The sequence below is a fragment of the Uloborus diversus genome, chromosome 10, assembly GCF_026930045.1.
Source record: "Uloborus diversus isolate 005 chromosome 10, Udiv.v.3.1, whole genome shotgun sequence".
Taxonomy (NCBI): domain Eukaryota; kingdom Metazoa; phylum Arthropoda; class Arachnida; order Araneae; family Uloboridae; genus Uloborus; species Uloborus diversus.
Window position 1 is genome coordinate 80,001,595 of NC_072740.1, and position 19,236 is coordinate 80,020,830.

At 34.8% G+C, this 19,236-nt stretch overlaps 1 protein-coding gene across 1 annotated transcript in view; it reads right to left on the reverse strand.

The window, feature by feature from the left end:
- Positions 1-15,039: 15,039 nt before the first annotated feature.
- Positions 15,040-19,236, reverse strand: part of LOC129231067 (putative glycerol kinase 5) — a 59,926-nt gene continuing 55,729 nt past the window's right edge. Inside the window, exons 12-13 of the mRNA XM_054865315.1 lie at positions 16,535-16,695; positions 15,040-15,187 (exon numbers count right to left, since the gene is read on the reverse strand). Of these exons, the coding sequence (XP_054721290.1) occupies positions 15,040-15,187; positions 16,535-16,695 (309 nt within the window). The remainder of the gene's footprint in view (positions 15,188-16,534; positions 16,696-19,236) is intronic.

Below are 19,236 nucleotides of genomic sequence, written 5' to 3' on the forward strand. Positions count from 1 at the left end.
ATGAAAGAATGCTAATATTTTACTTTCAAGAAATTTACACTCAAAAAATGTGTATTCTAATAGCAAATTTGCCGCCCCTGAAAAGTTTGCCGCCCTAGGAAACTGCCTACTCTGTCTATTAGGAAATTAGGCCCTGATAACTCCCCAGAAATTTTACTAAAATGAAGTTTTAAAAACTTAATTTTCGGGGTATCGAAACATTAGGTGAGGAGGTGGATTTAGAAATCTCCCTCAAAAAAGTTTCAAAATTTAAATTTCCGAGCAATTTTTGAAAATTAGGAAACTAAAAACGCATTTTGTCTATTTTTGATGATGTACGGAGAAAGGTCAGGTTTCGGGCGCTGGCCCCAAAATACTTTTTGAAAATAAAGCTTAGAAACCAAAATATTCTGTTATTATACATTGAGAAGTTAGAAGAGAAGGGGTTCTCTTCTAGCTCTTCAGCTGTCCAGCCTAAAAATACACCTTTAGGTAACGTTTGCTTACATTAAAGGAAATGTGAAGGTGCTTAGAATCCTTCCTTCCGGGAAGTATTTTGCCTTTGAGGCTCCAAAAATTCGATTTTTAACTATATTTATACATATTTTAGAAAAGGATGGAAGATTCGTGAGCTCTTCTAAAAACCTCCTTTTAAAACTATCATCACGATATAAAATAGGGAGAGAGGGGGTCCTATCAAAACTCGTTTGTAATTAAAGTCCCAAAAAAAATCATTTAAGTTCCTTTTAAGCAAGTTAACTGATAAGGGCTGGATAAGCTAGTTTCAATTGACCTTTTTTCCAAATAAAAGACTTAAAATGCAATTTTTTGCTACATATCAAGGCATTTGTGAAAGGGCATGGGAAAAGGGGTTCTCCTCCTAGTTTCGAAATTAAAGCCATAAAAACGAAAATTTAGGCTCTCTTTGGTCTTGTGAACAATAGGTAAACTCTGATAACAGAAGCATTTAGAGATGGTCCAAGTATCTGTAGTTAGAATCAAAAAATGATGTAAAAGATGAAGAATAGTTTTGGAAATAAAAGTTTTGTTTTGAGGATAGGAATATAGTTTATTTCCCAATTAAGACCTATACTTCTTTTTCAGTAAAATACATGAGTTAAATTTTGTTATATATATTCTCATAATATTTTTTTTCTTTTTTTTCCTTAAAAAAATTCTTACAAACACAAGGCTTTGGGAGGGGCCATGGCCCCCATGGCCCCCCTCTAGATCCGCCCCTGATCGAGCCATGCACCACTATAATCTGGCTTGGCAGTGTGTAGGTGTCAGTGGCAGGTGGCGTAACGGATGGTCATGATGGACACTGGGGTTTGGGTTGAACGTCTGGTGCTTCATAGAGATGAAGAAAGTGCTGTGACAGCAGATTGGACAATCACTCTGTCATCACGATCTGTTGTGACCCTAGGTCGACCGTCACCATCCTGACGCTGAACTCGGCCATTTTCCACAGATCCTTGCCAGCATCTTCGAATCGCCTCATTGCTTCGACTCAAATGACAAACGATTCTCTGATTATAAACTGTGACAGTTGCTTGTAATGAGCACGAACCATGCCGCAAGACATTTTTAAGTTGTTGAAAGGTAATCTGAATTTCAATCAAACCGAAAGTTTTAACAATTGTTGAAGAACTGCTCCTTATAAACATCTGCTGAATGTGCAGTTTCGATGTGCTGAAGATCAAACTATTCATTCATTGGACGCCAAATTTTAATCATTTGCATATCTGGTCAAAACACTCATGCATACAAAATTTCAAAGCAATCGGATGATTGCTTCTTGGTCCGTCAATTTTTTGGTATAGAGTGTACTTTGAATCTTTTAAATGGTGCAAAAGTATTTTCAAAATTGGATGCTAATTCAGGATTTTGTCGAATTCCATTGGACAAAAAAATCATCATATCTTACCACATTTATCACTCCATTTGGTGGATTTAGATTCCAAAGATTACCTTTCGGAATTTCCTCAGCTCCAGAGCATTTCCAGAGAAGAATGTCTGAAATTTTATTAGACATTCCAGGAACAGTTTGCCACATGGATGATATTTTGGTATGGGGATCTACTCAAAAAGAACAGACCAGAGACTCACAGAAGTCTGCAGAAGACTCAAAGATTCCGGCATGACATTAAATCCAAAAAAAGTATGTTCTTGCAGAGTTCCGTTATATTTTTAGGCCACATAATAGATGAAAAAGGAATCCATCCTGATGTGGAAAAGATTGCTGCAATAGAAAATCTTAAAGTGCCAACCAATAAAACAGAACTGAAGCAATTACTTATTAGCATGGCTAATTATTTAGCTAAATTTGTTCCTCATTACTCGGATATACTTTCTCCTCTGTATTCTCTGCTAAGCAACAAAGTAAGTTTTGTATGGGGATCGCCACAAGAAGAAGCTTTTCAAAAACTGAAGCACATATTGTCATCTGATCCAGTTCTACAGGTTTTTGATCCAGCAAAAGAAACTACAGTTACCACAGATGCTTCCTCATTTGGCTTAGGAGCTACAATTTGCCAGAAACAAGCAGATGGAAGAAAATCAGTAATTGCCTATGCATCTAGAACATTGACTCCAAAGGAAAGCCATTAAGCTCAAATTGAAAAAGAAGCATTAGCTATTGTTTGTGGATGTGAGAAATTTCAGGACTATCTAACAGGTATACATTTTAGGCTAGAAACTGATCATAAACCACTTATTCTGATATTTTCCAAGAAAAATTTAGATGACTTATGTCCCCGATTACAGCGAATCAAATTTAGGATGATGAAATTTTCCTATAATATTGTACATATTCCAGGAAAAGAACTATACGCTGCAGACGCATTGTCAAGAAACCCTCTAACAGGTCCACATAAAAGAGGAATTGGAAGAAGAAACCAAGGCTTACATCCAGATGGTAATGGGTTGCCTTCCGGCATCTTCTGGAAAATTACAAGAGCTGAGTGAAGCATAACATAAGGATCCAGCTCAAAGAACATACACCAAAGGGATAGCCACAGAGAAAAAAAGAAGTGGAGATATTCTGTGCACATTACTGGCATAATCGTTATGAAATTTCAATTCAAGATGGACTGCTGATGAGAGGCTGCAGAATTATCATTCCAAAGTCACATCAAGGCGAAGTGCTGAATAGAATTCATGAAGGCCACTTAGGCGTATCTAAATGCAGAGCTTGAGCTAGATGCTCTGTGTACTGGCCAGGAATAAATAAAGAAATTGAAGAAAAAATAAAGAATTGCACTGCTTGTATTCAAGAATCAAGTAATCGCCATCATCCAACTATCCACCCATCGCCATAACTCCAACTCCATTTCCAGAGAGACCATGGGAAGCTGTGGGTCTATATCTGTTTAAATACAAGGATGCATGGTATCTGCTAATTTCAGATTGCTACTCAAGGTATCCTGAGATTGCCAGGCTTGACCGAATGACCTCTGCTGAAATTATAAATCACTGCAAGTCAATATTTTCATGCCATGGAATCCCAGATATTGTCCGTTCTCACAATGGCCCACAGTTTGATCCAGTAAAGACCTTGGAATTTAAGAACTTTGCACAAAGTTATGAATTTACTCACATTTCAAGTAGTCCTAGGATTCTGCGAAGTAATGGGCTAATAGAAGCGGCAGTGAAAACTGTCAAAGCTCACTTAAAGAAATCAAAGGATCCCTACTTTGCATTAATGTCCTATCAATCAACTTCGCTCGAGAATGGCTTTAGTCCTTCAGAATTACTAATGGGCAGAAGAATCAATACTACTCTTCCTCTTGCAAAAATTCAGTTACAGTCAAAGCCAGTGAACAAGAAAGTTCTTGAATCAACAGAAGAGATTCAGATAGAAAGCCAGAAGAATTATGATCAACATCACAGGGTTTGAGATTTGGATGAATTAGTCAAAGGTCAAAGTGTGTGGATTTCTAATAGAAGAGTAACAGGAAAGGTATTACAGAAAACCCCACACCCAAGACCATATTTCATTCAGTCTGGTTAAAAAAAAAAACCTATAGAAGGAACAGAAAAAATACTTGATTCCTACAACAGTTTTCCAGCCTGAACCTGAGCCAGAGGACGACTTTGATGGTACCAAAAACCAACACCCCTCTATTGATGTGGATACAGAATATGCACCTGTGATTCCAGCATCATCCCAGGCTCCAAAATCTCACCCTACGGGAACTAGCTCCTCCACAAATGTATATCCTGGTGTGTAAGTCACTAGAAGAAATAGAACTGTTTGACCCCCTGAAAAACTGGATCTTTAAATGTAAAGAAGGGAGATGTGCTATAAGCAAAGCCTTTGCCGATGTTATAAACTGTGAGCCAACCAACCAGACCGAAACTGTAACTGTATGTTATGAATGTTCTAAGATTTGTAGTTATGTCTTGTGTTTGTAAATCGTCTAATAAATGTTAAGAGCTATCTAAAGTAGTACTTCCTCACCACTAAAATGCACGCGAATAATATGTTATTTTTTAATCATTTTCAAAAAAATTGCTTTTGTGTTAACTAATGTTCAAAATTTTTGTTTTAAGATAAACAAAATGAATTTATCCCAATAAATGATAAATAATAAGAAATTAAATATTTTTTTCAAAATAAACTGTTACTTGTCCCATTGTAAATTTATGGTAAAACCACGAAAGTAACCTCTCCATTGATTATACCCCCCTCCCCCCATTTTCACCGAAAGTAAGATCATTTTGTACAATCCCCAATATACCCCACCACCTCGTATTTTTTTCTGATCTTCATTTGCCACTCCCTCAAAAAAACACTGAACATTTTCAGCTCTGCTTGTTAGAACATTTTTATGATTTTAGTCTTTCTCTCCATGTGCTGTTTTTTTTTCTAAAAATAAAAATAAAAAATAACAGATAATATCATTGAAAGGAAGGGGGGAAAAAGAGAAGAAAAGAAAATCATGCAAACAAAAAAAGTGGAAATTGCTGGTTTTAGCGGTTTATTCCTTTTACTTTGTCTAGACGTACAGTAGAGCGCCGATTATCCGAACTCCAATTAACCGAACTTCCAATTATCCGAACCGTGTTTTTCGCCTTTTAAAATTTTTTAACCGAACTTCCAATTATCCGAACCGTGTTTTTCGCCTTTTAAAATTTTTTTCCGAACTTTATGCGAACGGCATATTTTTCATCCAAAACCTAATTTTTTTTTTCTGACCCTTCCAACCAAGCTTTCAATTACGTACGTACTCTTTTTTTCACCCTGTTATCAATCTTTTTTCTTTTCTTTCTTGGCATACAAATTTTAATCCGGAAACTGCAAGGTATTTTTGGGGAGTTTTGTTAGTGGGAAGAGAGAACACAAAAGGTTTGAAGAAAGGGGTTGAGAAACCAAGGTCAAAGCACAAAATTCCTGTTTGCATTCTTCTCCCCCCACCCTCGCTGTGGACACGTGGGGAAAAACTGGTTTGTGTGACGTATCTACGTTGACAAAGTGAGTTGCTCAGAATCATGTGCTCTGCTTTTTTTAGAGTTTGTTATCGTCGATATCGGTTGCTAGCCGCTGTTAATTCTTGTTGTTAATAGAGTTGTTAGTGGTTGTTACTAAAGGTTTCTTGATAGCGGTTGTTGATTGCACCAGCGATCTAGCTCATTTCTTTTTCTGCAACGAAGGTGAAAAGATGTCTGGAAAGCGAAAAAGAGTTGTTCTTTCGCTAGGAGAAAAAGGAAAGATATTGAAGAGGCTGAAAAATAATGAAGCCGCTTCAAAATTAGCAGCGGAGTTTGGTGTAGGAAAGTCTACAATATCAGATATAAAAAAGAATGAAGAATCAATTATGAAGTATTTAACGGGACTTGAAAGTGAGCAAGGAAGCTTAGATAGAAAATCGATGAAAAAGTCCTTTGATGATAAAGTAGATAAAGCTTTGCACATGTGGTTTTTGCAGAAACGCTCATCTGGTCATCCCATTTCTGGACCCTTATAATGTGAGAAGCACTATTTTTCAACGAAAAGTTGAATGGAGAAAATACTAATACATTTCAAGCAAGCTCTGGGTGGCTTAGAATTTTTAAGCTATGGCATGGTATACGCGAAATCGGATTGCATGGTGAAAAATTATCTGCATCTACAGAGTCTGCTACGAAATTCGTAAAAGAATTTATTGAATTTGTAAACTCAGAAAAATATGAAGAAGAATTTATTTACAATGCAGATGAGACCGGCCTGTTTTGGAGATCTTTACCCCGAAAAACATTAGCATCTGGGTTCGAAAAAAGTGCTTCTGGAACTAAATTAAACAAAGAAAGAATCACAGTTCTTAATTGCGCAAATGCAACCGGTAACCATCGAATACCATTGTTCGTGATAGGACATTCAAAGAAGCCTCGATGTTTTAATAATTGGAAAAATCTGCCAGTAATTTACACTTCTCAAAGGAAGGCTTGGATGACATCAGAAGGTTTCATTGATTGGTATGATCACACATTCATTCCTAAAGTTAAGACACATCAAGAAGATATGAAGAAAGAGGGCAGAGTACTCCTACTTCTTGATCAGGGTTCATACTCAACTTGGAAAATCAAAAGTAAGGAGTTTTTAAGGAGTTTTGCAGGAGTTCATTTTATTTTTTAAGGACTAGTTACCTGTTTAAAGAGGTATTTTTAAAAACTTATTTCAGAAAAAATATGTACAACTCTAATATTATTTATTATTGTTTTCATACAAAACATTGAATGCACAAACATATTAAAATTATAGTAAAATATGCATTTACTGCATTCTCTTTGACGTGAGCCGCCTCGGTATCAAATTCAAATGCAAGGGGGGGGGGGGGGTACTAAAAGAATTTATAGAAGCAAAAAAAAAAAATCTTTAGAATGGTACTTTAACAAATCTACAAGATGTTATTTTACAAATAACTATCTACATAATCGTCATAAATTTGGAAAAAAAAATTCGGATGTGGGGAAGAATTTGTCTAATGAAAAAATCAGATTTCCGGTATTAGCAGACGAATAAATAGCGGAATTTTGGTAAAATTAGGTACAACGTAATCACTCCTATCAGATTGGCAATAGAAAAACATCTTTAAGGCCATGTAGAATAAAAAAATAAGGAGTTTGTAAGGAGATAATAGCAAAAGTCAGGAGTTTTAAGGGCCCTTATTTTCTTTTCTTAAAAAGCAGGAGTTTATAAGGAGTTTGTAAGGAGCGTACGAACCCTGTTGATAATGCACCTTCACATCCGTGTGCAGATACCCTTGAACGGGAAAATGGGAAGTTCCGAGTAAAGTTTTTGCCACCTAATGTTACATCACTGATGCAACCCATGGATCAGAGTGTAATAGAGACATTTAAGCGCTTTTATAGAAAGCAAATGTTGAGAAAGATGCTTCTATCAGAAGACACTGAAGAGCCAGATTCCCAGAATGCCAAAAACATTAATTTAAAAGATTGTTGCATTATGGCTGCCGATTCCTGGAAGCTTGTAAAATCATCAACGTTAAAAAATGCCTGGAATAAAATTTTAAACAGGGAAAAAAGTGATACTGGAGCACAAGCATCTGATAAGGAAAATGAGGAGTGTAAAACTATTAAAGAGATGGGAAGAATCCTAAATTATGAGGAAAAAGAAATTAATGAGTGGCTAAATTGTGACATGCAAGACCCTGGATATCAGATTTTAAATGACAATGAGATTGTGGCTGAGATTGAAGGCGAAAATGAAGAAAATAAAAATGAAATTGAAAATGAATGCTCTGAAAATGACCCAGGTCCATCACATAGCGAAGCCTTTGAATGCTTGGAAAAAGCTATGAAATGGCTCGAAAGGCAGAAAGACGCTGATCTTATTCAAGCAATGCATTTAAGAAGCATTAGAGATATGGCAGCATTGAAAAGAATGTCTTCTTTGAAGCAAGAAAAAATCAAAAGCTTTTTTACTTAAATTATAATCTTTTTTAAAAAAAAGACAAAAAAAAGCTTAAAAAATGAAAAAAAAGACAAAAAAAAGTTTAAAAAATGAAAAAAAGACAAAAAAAAGTTTAAAAAATGAAAAAAAGACAAAAAAAAAAAAACATTTTTAAACACGCCAGCACTAATTGTTGCCAGTCCTAAGCCTGGATAAAGTGTGAAGGTTTTTGTATAGATAGGGATATCCTTTAAATTGTCTGTCCAATTATCCGAACTTTTGCTTATCCGAACTAGGGTCGGTCCCGACGTGTTCGGATAATCGGGGCTCTACTGTATTTTGATGCATTGGCGCATTTCTTTTTATTCATATGTGTTACAAAAGAATCTTTCATGATCGTACTTTGTTGTACTTTCTCTGTAAAATTTTAAGAAAAGGGGGTTGGGGCGGGATCAGTGGTCGGAATAACTACATTATTTTCTGTAGCTAAAACTACAACTGTACATCTCCTGTGTCTTTTTATTAGCTCCAAACCTAGTTAACTATAACTACATTTAAAACCAAAATGCAGCGACTACAAAATACTTTTGAAATTTAGTTGCTACAGTGCTGCTTTTAAAAAAATAAATTAATTAAAAGCATACACACTAATTTTGTTTGAGAACTGAACAAAAACATTCGAAAAATTGTTTAGATTAATAAATTAACTGATTTGGACATCAAATATTTCTAAGAATTACCTCTTCTTTCCTTTTTCAGCCAATTGGTCACTCTTAACTATTTTTTACAATTTTTAGGAATACAGTGGAAACTCAATTTTATGTTGTCTGTTTCATACATCATACCACTTCCAACGTCATTTTCTGCTGGTCCATGAAAATTGTCATACTGATGATACCAAAATATTCCAGATTATACATTATTTTTCATCAAAAATTCCTTTTAATACGTTTTCCCACATACATATCAAAATCACGTTTCATCTAAAAGGTTCACACAAACTTTTATTTCATATCTCTTTCTCAAGATGCATTTGTTTTACTGCTGTTTGAAGACACTGTGGCACTCTTTTTGTTGTCTTGGTATCCTTTAAACAATCGGAGGAAACTCCTCTCAAAAGCAATCTTACCTTCACAAGAATTGGGGAACATGGCTGCTAATTAAGCAGTAAGTTACTTCCACCAAGCCAGGGCTAAGGCAGAACTACATGAATTATAGCGAAAGCCCGGTTATTCCATTCAGAGACCACAGTTTCCTGACTGAATGAGATATCATCTCACTCTAGCTCGGTTACTTCCTATTCTAGATTAATGAGTCCAAAAAAGGACAAAACTGCAGTCTCTACAAAGTATAACTGGGTAGTTAGTATATTGCATGTAGGACTGCTAATGTTCTTCTTCTTGAAAATCTTCCAGAAGTTGATAACAACTATATTGTTTCATCACAACACAAACTTCTTTCAATATAAGATTTAATACCCAATGCTGATGATAGCAATGAAGACAATGAAAATGAAGAAGAAATAATGGAGAATGTCCTCACAGCTGATCAAGCGATTCTAAGCAAAATAATCTAGAACATTTTTTATTCAAATGCCAACCAAGAAGCAAATTTACTATCAAACCAACAATCAAATTTGTGAAACATTGTTAGTATAGAATGGGCTATAAATGAAATTAATGCTAAAAAACAAAAAACCTTATTACAAAAAAAAAGTTTACTAGTTCATTGGGTATTCATCTATTTTTAAACAATGCACTTAGATTTTTAACCCCACCCCTGATTTATATTTTCCTGCTTGGCACGTCTTATATCACAATTGTGACAGAAATTGTAAAATCAGGATTCCAGTGAATACTCTGCAAGAAAGGATTAAAAAGTTGAAAGAATTCAACCTTTAATTTTTTTATCTTTTCTTGCCAGCAAATATTTAATTCAAAAAGTGCAACTTGGCGACTTGAAAATGTAAATAGAAACAGTCATATTTAGATTTAACACTAGAATTAGATGGAAGGTGTGATTTTGACCCCAAGCACACTCCTTTTGCCAACTGCTCCTCTGCATTTTCATAGAAAGTTCAATTCTTCCTTGACTTTTTCTAAATCATTGCACTGTGTAATAATATCTAGTTTTCAAAAATTTTTTTTAAAAAAACCTGATAGGAAGATTTATACCTGGAAGTGCGGCAGTGGCGTGCAGATCAATATTTTTTAGGGGACTAGTTGGTTACGGTAAATTACGATACACAAAAGTAAAAATATTTATAGATATATTATCTTCCCTATTATTATCAACTTCAGTGTTATGCTTCAAAGTTGATGAGCAACATTGCTCACTAAGATGAAAATCTATTCGAGTTTTACCAAAGGTTTTCAACTGAGTAATGGCTTGGTAGTGTCCTTGGGTTTTCTCATGACGAATCGTTGCCTTGTGGAAATTGCTCATATCTGAAAATCCATTAGCATTCAAGACGCTTTTTTCCTTTTCAAAAAGGACGCAGGGCCAGCAAAATAATTTTTTTCTTGACTTACAAGCAGTCAGCCATTTAACAGTCTCAAAATAATCTTTCTTAAAATGCCGATTGTAATTTTTTAGCTTCGCACATATTGCTAGGTCAGGAGTAGGCCTGCTCTGTGAAATTATTTGAGCATTCTCTTGGTCAAGTCAAAGCTCCGAACGAACGGATTACGAGAACGTCCAGCAGGCAGCAATTCTCTTCCAAGCTCCGGGACAGTCTGTGCTGTTGCGCATGCTCCTCAACTACGTCCAGTTGGGGACTTGTTTTTTCAACCGAGTCCCCTTCCATTACAAAAGAAAAACACAATGGACGCAGGAAAATAACTTTGACTAGTGAATTTGTTGTTTCCTGAAGCTCACATAGAAACATGTACACTAGGTACGGAAAAAAAATTTATCCGTTGGTTTAAAAAATGCATGAAATAATCAAATAAGCTTTCGAGCGAACGCCAAGGATCTAACAAAGCTATATGAGATCTGGGGAACAGGTTCTTAAGAGCTAGTCCATTTAAAACGTCGCACACAGGGGAGAAAGGAAGGGAGAGGCAGTAAAAGAAGTAGCGATTTCTAATAAACTTGTTTTTCTGCTCACGTTTTTTCTTAATAAATTATTCTGCAAGGTAATTTTTTCGAAGGGGCAAATATTTAAGGGACCAGCCTAGTCCCTCTGGTATTTGGGCGGCACGCCACTGCTGCGGGCAGGTGTCATTTACTCTTTTGAGAAAAAAAGAAAAGCAAATAAATTAACAGATGCTGAAGCAGAGCAGAAATTCAAAAATGTCTCTTGGAACACATCGTTGCAAGAATTTGAAACAGTTATAATGATTTTCCACATAAGAGAGAGCAATAGCCGCTAGTTTCTGAAATGCAACTAAATTAGCACTGGTTATTTTAAGAGTATTTTAAACTCTTATTTTCTAAACTTTATGTAGGAAACTACGCAGATTTCTTCTCAGAGGGTTACAATGACCCTCCCCACTAGCGCAGCCAGAAAAACCTTCTGGAGGTTTTTTTTTTTTAAATCAAAAATACTTTCTGGAGGGTTTTTTTTAATTAAAAAAACCTGCTGACAGGGTTTTTTTGATCAAAAATACTTTCTGCAGGGTATTTTTTGGATCAAAAATACCTTCTGGAGAGGGTTTTTGATCAAAAATACCTACTGGAGCGGGTTTTTGATCAAAAATACCTTCTGGAGGAGGTTTCTTGATCAAAACAGACCTTTCATATGTTTAAAATATTGTATTAGAATACACATTTAATGTAAAACCAATGCCTCTGGGGTGTCCCTACCCCCCAAAACCAACCCTTCGCTGTGCCACTGCCCTCGCCATATTTCTAAGTATACGAAGACCACTGAATTCTAGTGTCAAGTTTTAATAGACATTCATATACATAAAATTAATTAGATGATGAAAAATATCTTTTAAACAAAAGAAAAAAAGTATAATTTTCATTATAGGAAATAATTTAATAGGAACTTATATTTTGCAGGAACTAATTTAATTATTTTAAGTTCCAAGTTAGAGGTTCAGACCAGAACACCATCCCCTTTCTTACAGCAATGAAAAAATGAAATAAAAACATTTTTTTTAAAACCAACCCAATAATCTCAAAAAGTTTACATTAATTAATAATTGACTTTTAATACGTTAATCTATCAACACTCAATCACTGAAAAAGCAAAAATAAAGAATTATAAAAATGTTGCATATGGTACTAGTATTCATTAGTAAACATTAATAAACAAGCTATCTGAAATGTAAAACATAACTAAAAATGCTTAACTTACTTCAATATGCAATTTCAAATATTATGCAAACGACATTGATACCAAAAGCTTTCTGCTTAAGGGGCAAAGTTTGCATAAAACGAAAAGATTTCTGTTTTCTACTTACCTACAGCTGAACGAATTATTGTAAGTCCACAAGGGCAGTTCAATATCATCCTCTTCTATAACATTTACAGTTGCTTCCATATTTGGTGAACATTGAAACAGTAATCCACTTGAAATGTAAAATGTTCATCCATGGCGCATTCTCAACTGCCAGAAAGCACAAGCGTGCTCCTAAATTGACAGTTGTCTTTTATTTTTTCCTTTCTAAGTCAAGCTCTATTCAATGCGAATATTTGAGAAATACGAAAATTACAATGCCCAACAAAAATTAATGGCATCAAACAGGAAGAGCGTATGTCATCAGAATATGTCTGCAGTCAGCTCATTTTTTTATGAATCTTTCTTTTCATTGCATCCGCTGATGTACGTACTTTCATAAGATTTTCACCACTCAGATTCGTTTGAACTTTGTTTCTTTTTTTAAACACTTTACTGTGAAAAGTAATTTCCAGAAATCGCAACAAATTATTATTTTTTTCAATCCCACTCCACTCAATACTCTAAAACCAAACCCTGTGGCACGACGGCCTGTTAGGGCCAAGGCCTACTGTGCCCAACTCAGTTTTCCTGACCAGGGGCTCTGGGGTGCAAGGCAGATGTTCCGGTTAGGTGGTCAGCCTAACGCGGATCCCCCAGTGTTTGGTTCCCAAGTACGCTTGGTACTCAATACTCTACTTTTGCAAGCTTTTTTTAAGTAGTGAGCTACACTACAAACTACTAAAAAATATGGATACTACAGTAGCACTATGTTGCCCGCTACTTCCGACCTCTGGGTGAGATAATAAGGGAGCATAGGTATGAGGGGGTAGCTGTAGTCTTTTTTATCTCAGTGTTTTCCTCGGAGTGCAGATTCTTTATGCTTTTATTCAGATCCCTCTCCCCATTTGGAGGATAGGGGCTCGATTTTTCAACAGTTTTGAAGCAAAAAATAGAACATGCGTTCCTTGTCTTCATCATTCTGATTTTTTTAGTCCCCAAAAACGGCAAGTGAAAAGCTTTTGAATGTGCAATTGGTTGAAAATAGAATTAGATTTTTTAAGTTTGTTGATGAAAAACAAAAATAAAAAATGCTGCTTATTTTAGATTCCCTTCAAGTACTCCCTTTTCAATAATAATAAAAAACTATCAACTTTTTGAGAAAAACTATAAAGAAAAAAAATGGTTGAAAAATTAAAATTAGGAAGTCCGCCAGTCAAAAAATTGAACATTTGATATTTCTTACATCCCAAGAGGGAAGTAAATATATTTCAAATCTGTAAAATCTTGAAGAACTCATTAATCAATGTGCAAAGTGGTCGTTGAGTACATGCATAAATACGAGGGTTGTCTGAAAAGTTTTCGACCTTGATATGAAGATGGCAGCACTAGTATTTCAAAGTGGGTTGTCCTTATTTAGGCGTTCTTTGGTAGCTCAGAACCGAAATTGGCGCCAATTTTAGCTCAAATTGTTTGTTTGACAGCCATTTTTTTTGAGTTGATGTTACAGTTTTTGTGAATGTAGAAAAATTTGAGTATCGAGCTGTCATTCGTTACTTGTTTTTGAAGGGGCGCCTGCCCAGATTAACGAGGAGTTGGACGCTCTGTATGGGGACTCTGTTCCATCATCTACCACAGTGAAATTTTGGATAGCAGAATTTAAACATGGCCGTACCAGCTTGGGTGATGATGAACATTCGGGTTGGCCCAAAACTGCTACCACTGACGAAAACATCGCCAAAGTTCATCAGAAGGTGCTGGATGACCGTAGATTGAAGGTTAGGGTGATAGCAGAAGCTATGAATAACACCAAGGAACATGCTTGCCACATTTTGAATGACGAATGGGGCATGTGCAAGCTGGCTGCACATTGGGTGCAGCTCACTTTGGACTGGAAACGAGTCCGAATGAACATTTGCAGTGCTCTGTTGGCGCTATTCCGGTGCAACAAAATGGAATTTTTCCGACGACTGATCACTGTAGATAAAACCTGGATCCACCACTACAATCCTGAAACAAAAACGCAGTCAAAACAGTGGACTTCAAAGGGAGAACCTGCTCCAAAAAAGGCCAAGACAGTTCCTTCTGCTGGGAAAGAGATGGCAACAGTTTTTTGGGATAGCTATGGAATTATATTCATAGACTATCTTGAAAAAGGTAAAACAATTACAGGAGCGTACTATGCGACTCTACTTGACAAATTAAACAATCAAATTGAAGAAAAACGGCCTCATTTGAAAAAGAGAAAACTCCTTTTTCACCAAGACAATGCTCCAGCACGCACCTCAGCAGTTTCAATGGCTAAAATCCATAAATTGGAATATGGACTGATTGAGCACCCACCCTACTCACCAGACCTGGCCCCAAGTGACTTTTTCTTGTTCCCTAAGCTAAAAGAAGCTCTTGGAGGACAAAGGTTTTCTTCAAATGAAGAGGTAATCAACTGTCAACAGTTATTTCGAAGAGAAAGACTCATCGTACTATTTGGATGGGCTAAAAGGATGGGAGCATCGCTAGATCAAGTGTGTGGACTTACAAGGAGACTATGTTGAAAAATAATAGTCAGCTTGGAAGGTAAATCTCTCTTTTCTTTGTTAGGTCGGAAACTTTTCAAACAACCCTAGTACATATAACTTATGTGAGAGTTACTGGTGTAATTTTTTCAACCATGATAACTTGAAACCTCTTGGAGTTTTTCTAATTCCCAGAGATTCCAGTATTGAGGTTGTACTGGACATAATGAAACTGCACATGTATTTAAAATTTGATCCAATAAAAATCAAATATTGTTACCATTGTACAATCCTGCTAAAAAAGCTGCACCAAGGCTTGATGTTTCTGTGTGCTTTAAGCGAATGATTGGTTGACAGGTTAAATCGGAAATCAATTGCACAATAAAATCATTCTTTGCTACACCTCCACAAATTCTGCAAAAAAAAAAAAGATTAACATTTTGAAAAGAGCATAGAAAAAATTTACACCGGTGATCAAAAAGTAACATTTTTAACAGAATGAAAAGCAAGATGTGAATTTAAAAGCTGAGACTTTCACAGCAAGTGTCAATAATTGAACTAATATCTGAGACTGTAGGCCATCATCCCTATCCACCCCAATGTTTCTATCCCTATGTTTCTATCCACCCCAAACATCCAGGATGGACAACAATCAACAAGCATTCAAAATACTGTTGAACTCGGTTAATACGAACAGTTAAAAATCCACAAATTTGTTTGCATTATCTGCTATTTGTAACAACTGTGAGTGAATGATACTGAGAAAAGGTGGTAAATACTTACCTATATTTAAAAAATATTACTACTAACATATATTGTAATCTAACTATTACTAAATTTAGAAAAATATCCCTCATTTCCTATAAATGAATGTTTTTTGAAAATATTGAAAAAGGAAGATGATAATCAACAATCACAGAACAGGTTGTAATCCACAATGGAAGATGAACAGTTTTATCTTTGGGAAAATTGAAATGTCCACAGGTAAGCAAATGTGTGTGCTTTATTTTCTATGAAAAATTCTTATCGTTTTCTTCTCAGTACACAATGGGACTTCTACTACCTAACAAAATGATGAATAATTTTTACTAAAAGAAAATTATGGTATTCAACCACAAATATTTTAAGGAAAGAAGTCACAAATTTTTGTTCGTCTTAGCTGAGACTTTTAATTTAATGTAAGTATTAAATGTGAAATTTTTAATGCGATTAAATAGCAAACCTAACTTAATGAACAAAATGTTTGTTTCAGCCGTGATTTTGTATTAAATCTGATCCTATTAAGAGAGTTCAACTGTAGTAATATTTAAGACATAAATAGATCATATTACTTTGCAGCATCTTTTTTATAGTTTAATGTTAAGTTCAACTATTCTTTTATAAGCACTAGGCATTTGAAAAAAAGGGAATGAACTTTTAGCTCTTCATACCTGACTTTAAAAATTGCTGGTTCAACATTGGATATTTATTTTCTGAGGAAAATTATACCCATCATTAAGTAACTATTTTAAAAATTTTAATATTATATATTTAGAAGTTTCACAATGCAAGCAGTTAAACCAATTTTTTTTATACAAAATAAAAATAAAAGGGAAAAATGTATTCAAACAATTTTAATGCCAAATGTTACTTACAGTTAGTAAAATTTTAGCAAAATTGCTACAACTCTTTTGATATTTAACAATGAATTATTCAGTCAAAATGTGCTAAGAAATTAATGACATATTCTAAAAATTTCAGAAATATAAAACTTACTTAAACACATTGGTGTTCTCCCGGACAATATCACGGGTAATGATTTCATGCAGTATGGAAACTTGAAAAGAAAAAGATTCCAAAATAGCTTTAACTAAATGAGCTTTAGAAGTATGTATTTTTAATCCCATAAAAGAAGATGTGTCCAATGGTCCAGTTTTGGAAACCTGTAAATACAGTACTGGATTGAAACTTAACATCCTATTTCTCTTATAACGAAGCTTTTCATTAGCATGACATCCAGAGTTGAATTACAAATTATAACCTTAATTTGTAATTCAACTAAAATTTTCAATAAAGTTGGAAAAATGAACAAAAAGCAGTTAGAAATAAAATGTACTGATGCATACAGAACTACCTGAATTGTAGGAACAATAATACAGAGGTAAAAAAAAACACTTACACGCACAACTTCAATAATGCTAGGATTTGGTTTAAAACATTTCCAAACATCTTTAATGCATAATTACACATACAGATATTAAATCTACTACTAACCCAATTAGTAATCTCATTTGAATTTTCAGGCACTTTTAGTTTCTGACACAATAATACAGTATAAAACATGGATTACATAATTTTTTTCATTAACTAAAATGCATCAGATACATACCATAAAACTTTATTGAGGATTTGCTACTCTGGATCAATGATGATACAGAACTGATGACTCAATAGGGTCTGGTGGGGGAAAGTGGTCAATGGGGTAAAGTGGTCACACGTCGAATAACTGGCTATAGTTTGGAAATATATGTTCGAATGAATGTGAAAATTTTATTTTAGAGTAGGGCGGTTAGAAACTACATTTTGAATACAAAATTTCACAACTGGCAAATTTTTATTTGAAGAAAAAAAATATTTTGGGTGAATGTGAAACATTTTAAAATCTAAACACCTCGTTTAACTTCCATGGGAAACTTTGTTTGTTAGAATTATAAACTGATTGACTGCACAGGAAGCTTCCTACATGTCTCAAGAACTCTTACTGGTTAGCAGTTAGCTGAATTTATTTCAGATAATTTTTTATAACAATTTAAGTAAGATGGGGTAAAGTGGTCATAATATTAGGCTTAACGAATATTGTTCTTCTAATGTCACTTAATTTTTAAGTAGAAGGCAGACACAAATTAAATATTAATTTTACTTAATATGTATTGTTTTTACAGTAAACGGGGTTAAATATATGAGTATATGCGTATATATATACGCATATATGCTCGTGTAGGCACGTGCATAGACGTATTCACACATATGCACAAATAAATACGTATATGGGTAGTTTGCAAGTATTTTTTTTATCCATATAGCTATATATTCTACTATACACGTATATGCTCGCTTATACTCGTATACATACGAGCACTTATATACTCAGTTAGATACTTACATGCAAGCATAAGAAATACAAGCATACAGGGCGAGTTTAAACTCTTGAACAAATCATTAAAAAGTGATAGAGGGGAGGATAAGAAGCAAGAATCATAAGGAATATATGGTCACAAACACAATGCTGACGCGCTACATGCACGCAAAGCCAGAAACTAATGGATGCAAAAAAGGTCACAAATTTATTACACAAAGACAATTGTACACAACATTTTAGGTCTTAAGAAAGTTTTAAAGCGATTGATGAAATTTGCGGCCTGCAGCTGTAATACATGCGTCGCATTCTCGCATTCACAGATCACTCACTGTTGCAATAATGAGACTTTTGAAAAACTTTCATCAGCCGCTGCGCCTTTTTTGCGATGCGTGAATTAGAGCAACTACAGGCGGTAACTTTTAACAACTGCTCTAAATATTTTTTAAAAACTAAAATGTTAAGTAAAATCATCTTTGTGCAACAAATATGTGCCCTGTTCTGCATCCATTAGTTTCTAGCTTTGTGTGCATGTAGCGCATCAGTGATTATAACTTCCTTTTGATTCTTTGCTTCCTATCCTCCCCTCTCACGGCACTTTGATTTTTGCCCAAGAGCTTACATTCACACTGTAGGCCGACAAGTATATAAGCGTATATTCTAGTGTATATATACATGTACTGGTGTATACACGTAAATGTACGTATATATGTCTCTATAGGTATATTATCGTGTTTACAAGTATACATGCGTATATTCTCGAGCTTCCATATTATATTTCCGTGAGTAGACACGTACAAAGACTCACTGGATATATCAACGAATTAACTCGTGTATACCAGTATATGTATGTATGTACACTTATAAATGCGTATATACATCTACTATATACGTATATACTCAATTATGCAAGTAAGTTCTCGAGATGCAAGTGCATACACGCATATGATGTTCGTTTATATGCGTATATATTCGTGTAGTATATATACGTGAAACGTATATACACGTGACACGTATGTACTCGTGTAGACACATATACAATCCTATAGGTAATTACGTATACATGCTTATATACTCGTATATACACGTATATACTTGAGTAGGCACGTGCATGCATGTATCTGATGTACACATGTATCTACTCATATAGGAACGTGTTTACTCGTGTATAACACGATAAGTAAATATTCGTGTATACACACATGTGCTCGTGAATATACTTGTAATTACAAAAACAACCAAAATATACAAGTATTAGGGTTATTTGTAACGGTTTTGCATCTATTTTTAACTATGACCACTTTACCCCATGCTATGACCACTTTCCCCCACCCCATGGGGTAAAGTG